The sequence below is a fragment of the Salmo salar genome, chromosome ssa09 (genome assembly GCF_905237065.1).
Source record: "Salmo salar chromosome ssa09, Ssal_v3.1, whole genome shotgun sequence".
Lineage (NCBI taxonomy): Eukaryota > Metazoa > Chordata > Actinopteri > Salmoniformes > Salmonidae > Salmo > Salmo salar.
Window position 1 is genome coordinate 137,578,952 of NC_059450.1, and position 5,000 is coordinate 137,583,951.

A 5,000-nucleotide genomic window follows, 5' to 3' on the forward strand; every position below is an offset into this window, starting at 1 on the left:
GTCTGTCTGTCTGTCTGTCTGTCTGTCTGTCTGTCTGTCTGTGTGTGTTACTTACCCTGCTCAGGCCCATGTGGTAACTGCTGTTCTCCAAGTCCAGAGACTCCAACAGCTCCTCCACAGCCTGAAACAAACCGATAAAACGGACAGACAGATCAATGAAGAGATCAACAGAAATGGACAAACAGACAGACAGTGCTCTCGTAAAGTCAGCATCCCTCTGTCTTCGCCCAAAAGGACTGCACACAGCACCATAGCAACAGGCACACTCCCCTAGCATCAGCCTATCCACCAGGAGACTGCAGACCAAAACAACTCAGCTACAGCTACGGCACCAAGCTAGCTATCTGTAACCTCCAATTCAGTCTAAATATGGACTGTATCTAAAGCAGTCTCAGGAGAGGTGGAGGAGGGTCTTTAAAGTTCGACTACAAAGTGAAGTTGGAAGATAGCTGAAGCCTCAAGGGGGAGGATGGGAGTTAACTTGAACAGAATCAGCTGTTTTAAAGTAACTGTCCAGTGTTTCCAGATTTCTATGAAATATGACCTGTGATTAATTACAATATGAGTAAAATAGTTTTCCTTCCCAAAATGTTTTAATTAAATATGTTAAAAAGCAGCTTTTCTGTGTTGAAATGGTGTGGGCATACCCCAAAAACAGAATGTTGTGGGTGTATGCCAGTCATTAAAAGTATTCATACGAGTAGCCCACTGATTGGTCAGCTCAACCTCCTCAGGAGGATGACATCATCCTATCTGAGGAAAGAGAAAGCTTTATATTTTTAAAGTCTCTATGAGGTGGGGTTTTTGAAGTATTTTCTCTCCAATACGAGTATAGGATTAGTCAACCACATTATTTGAGTATGAGCTAACATAATATGAACGTTTAAAAGTGGACAGTTACTTAAAGGACTGTTGGCAGAGGATCTCCGCAGGATTACTGGATCTGGTAGGTAAACAGGCTCAGTGGAGGATAAAGCCACTTCAGCCACAGTAACACAGCAACAGTAACACAGCCATACAGCCCAAACTAAGATGAAGATACAGACAGGCTTCTAGCTCTGAGAGAGAGGGGTCTGTTTGAGTTTTCTCTGGAAAACTACATTTTCTAAGATGCTGACGCAGGGGAAAACCTCTTACTCCCTCTTGCTTTCTTTCTGTCTCTCCTCACTCTCTCCCTCTCAATCTGTCTATCTCCAGAGAATGAAGTACCTTTTTGTCCATTCATTATTTCTGAGCAGGCTATTCTTCCTAAGCATGTCTCCAAGGTGTCTGGTTTCCTCTTTAACTCTTCTATAGCTCACTGTGTGTTTTAGCTGTGACAGAGAGGACCTCTTTAACAGCTCTACTTCAAAAACACAACCTCTTTACACAACAATGAAAATAACATTTCAGCCAAGAGAATGTCTATACCATTTCTTAATTTCCAGCTACAACGGTTCATATTTAATATTTCTACATCTGAAAATATATTTACTGGATTCAGAAGTTTTAAGCACACATCTGAGTAGGTAGGGTATGCTAATAGCTGTAGGTACTGAAGACAGAGAGAGAGGAGGAAGAGATGGAAGGGGAGGACAGAGAGGAGGCACGTAATTAATCAGCACACCAGCCGCATGCTGCCAGCCAACCTAATCATAATTAATTACACACAAGAGAAGATCTAGGAGGGGGGAGGGAGGGAGAGAAAAGAGGGAGGAAAGGAGGGAGGCTTTTATATTATCATTCGTGGAGGGAACGCCTCGACACTCACCCTCTTCTCGTCTGTGACCATGTAGTGGCATCCGTGCTTTTTGGTCAGGTGGGGTGCCAGCACATCAAAGCGCCGTCGAAACTCAGAGAACACCATGTGATCAGGGTATCCTTCATGGAAAAGGCAGAACAAGGTCAACATTTATCTAATCATTTTTATTTCTCATAGCGTTCCGAATTAAGGAGCAAAATGTCCCTCTCCCATGACTTAGCTTGACTTGAGTGGTGTCTAGTCTTACCTTGTCTGTAGATGCGCAAGGCGTCGATAAGCTTAGATCCACGGAGCTGAGCTCTCAGGAGGCCCACATCCAGCTGCATGAGGCCTGAGTCGCAGCTCTCTCCATGGGCCACGCGCGGCTCCATGCCAACTCCCAGCGCGTCTGCCTTGGGCAGCAGGCAGTGGACAAAGTGAACCCTTGACCTGCGCACCGTGTCCAGCAGAGCATCCTGGAGAGACGGAAGGCAGGGAGTTAAAGCATTAACACACACACGAACAAAGGCAAATACTTAATTTTGTACACATTTGCATGTATAAATAAATGTTAATATAGTTTTATTTGAATAACACAATTGTCATACAAAGTTCTTAAGAGCAACTTGGGCCTAAACCCTCTCAAAGAGGAAGCAGAGGTAGGCCTTGGGTAGGGAGAAACCACCCCACTCACCACTTGCAGTTTGATCTGGATACAGAGGCTCTTCTTCTTGACGGCGGCCATGCCGGTGGTGAAGGTCTTCCTCATGCTAGTGGCTCTACGGAGGGCCAGCTGAGATCCCCCCTCCAGCCCTGCGATGGAGCCAGACAGCACTGTGGGCCCTCCACTACGACTAGAGAACAGACTGCTGATGTTCTTCCTGAGAGAGAGAGAGAGAGAGAGAGAGAGAGAGAGAGAGAGAGAGAGAGAGAGAGAGAGAGAGAGAGAGAGCAAGAGAGACAAAGAGGTAAGTATATTTTCTTTGTAAAGTGCTACTATGGAGAACAATCAGTGAATTAAATGTGTACTTCTGTGAGTCCTGCAGCAGAGTGGCAGCGTTCTGGGAGGCGGGGTTCTGCTTGGCGTGGCTCAGCCAACCCTGAGCATCGTACTCCACCCAGGCTGTCCCGTGGCTGTGGCCCAACAGGAAGTGATGCGGCTTGTCGCTCTTCAGGAGCAGGGCGTGTCCCTTGTTGTCCCCCTGGTCGGGGCCGTAGTAACTGAAGAGTCTCTCCAGCAGAGTGTCCTCAGAGCCCCCTGGCTGCACAGCCTCCTCCTCCATCAGCCACAGCAGACCTCGAGCCTCATCTGTCCTCAGATGGGTGCGCACCTGGGACCATCGCAAGAACACACACAGGTTAGAGAGGTGGGGATCTATCACTTGAGTCTAACACAAACACAAGTGAAGCAGCTGTGCAGAAAGCTTAGGTCCACAGCTCAGTCCAACATGCAGGTGCAGCTTTCACAAGCACCTCAGACACACACATTAGGCCACAACAGAGACCCTCACCCATCTCCACTCCACCAGTCATCCACACCTCCTCTCATCCATCCAATCACGACACTTAACTCCATACACAGCAACACTCTCCAAAACCAATAAAGCAACCTAGTCTCCTCTTTTTGTACTCATGGTTTAAATGTCCCAACACGGCCTTTATCCCTGGCCCAGTGTTGCCATAACATTACACCTGCTTAGCTGTGACACTTGTAGAAACTTCTCATTATGCACCAGCACAGTGTTCAAACAACCTAATATGATTCAACATCTCTGTAACAAAACAAGTCATTTTGTAAAGGCAATCCTAACGTTTCGGTAAATAAGAAGCTATAAGAGAGATGAGTCTTTGCTTCCTCATTCTAGAGCTGCTATTAAAATCCACTCCTGGGCAGCGGAGCATTTAGAAACCTTGCTCTCTGACAGTCCACTTTGATACTGAATGGTGTTATTAATGAGAGAGTGTAGACTCTCTGTGGATGGAGGGAGGTGCAGGCAGGGTATCTTCACCACCACAACCTACTGAAGCTAAAGCCTTTTAAATGATTTGACAATTTCATTATTTAACTGCTAGAAGCAGTGCAGATCTGTTTCACTGAGTTGGTTTCTCTAGTAGCAGTCAACTAATTCATTGCCAAGTCAAGTAAATGTCACATCCTTTTCAGAGAGACATGAGAAATAACAACCTCTCTTATTCAGAACAATCCTATTTCCTGTAGGCTGGAGGTGGATGACCTGTGGATATTACTTGGATTCTAATATAGCATTTTGCTTGGCGCACCTCATCTAGGTCTATAGCTCTGTTGATCTTTTCATGATGTATTTTTCTCGGAGTGTGAGCTGGTTTCCAATAAGTATGCCGCTGGTTCAATAGCATTTGTTTGTCTGACTTATAGCCGTGTTTGGCCATGCATGCCCTTGTGCAATCATTCACTGACACATACACACACAAACCGCACACACACACACAAACCACACACACACGCAAGCCGCACACACAAGCAAGCCGCACACACACGCAAGCCGCACACACGCAAACCGTCACAAACACACACATGCAAACCGCACACACAAACAAACAAAGTTATTTACTTTCGTCTCAACTTTTCAATCAATTCCTGTGTTACCCCATCCTCATACACTTTTGATCTAATTCTTGGTAATGTCACTTTCGCGGGCCAATACACATCAATGCAACCCATTTCTGTTTAGAGCACGTGCCATGCAGAGTCGTCTCATAAATATACTGAATTGGATAGCTTTGCTCTGAGAAGCCAACCCTAACTGAAAAAGGCTCTTAACTAATCAAGGGCGAAAGGAATCAAACTTGACTGCAATTAATATCTTTGATGTGGGATGAATTCCCCCCCCAAAAGAAAAAGCCAAGTTAATTGGATGGAGGTAATAAGCCTGACATGGCTTACACACAGTCATTTGTCTAAGTCAAAAAGTTCAAGATTCAATTTGAATTAGGGGAGCCCTATCATTGGCAAAGAAAAGAGAGAGTAAGGACTGTGTTTAACCCCACTTGACGCTCACAACATGATGAAATCCAAGATAAAGTCCACTCCTGATACTGTACATGCAAAAGAGGCACAGAGAGATTCTCCTTACCAGCGCTTGGGTTGATGCTTGGTCTATAGCTGCTACAGACATTGAGGTACTGGACCCTATGTCATCTAATGCAAGCTCTATGTTTTCCTAGATGGGAACAGAGCGGTTGGTTAGATGTGATTGGAGTCAGTGATTTTCAGAGTTCCTCTTATGTAAGAGTCTATAGG

The 5,000-nt window shown here is 45.4% G+C and overlaps 1 protein-coding gene across 13 annotated transcripts in view; it reads right to left on the reverse strand.

Annotated features, from left to right (window-relative positions):
• Positions 1–5,000, reverse strand: part of LOC106613097 (unconventional myosin-XVIIIa) — a 203,810-nt gene that overhangs the window by 68,711 nt on the left and 130,099 nt on the right. For all 13 annotated transcript variants that reach the window (XM_014215026.2, XM_014215025.2, XM_045724671.1 and 10 more), the window contains 6 exons: positions 4,834–4,920; positions 2,750–3,051; positions 2,415–2,601; positions 1,989–2,196; positions 1,751–1,860; positions 56–121 (listed from right to left, as the gene is read on the reverse strand). In XM_014215026.2, the coding sequence (XP_014070501.2) occupies positions 56–121; positions 1,751–1,860; positions 1,989–2,196; positions 2,415–2,601; positions 2,750–3,051; positions 4,834–4,920 (960 nt within the window). The remainder of the gene's footprint in view (positions 1–55; positions 122–1,750; positions 1,861–1,988; positions 2,197–2,414; positions 2,602–2,749; positions 3,052–4,833; positions 4,921–5,000) is intronic.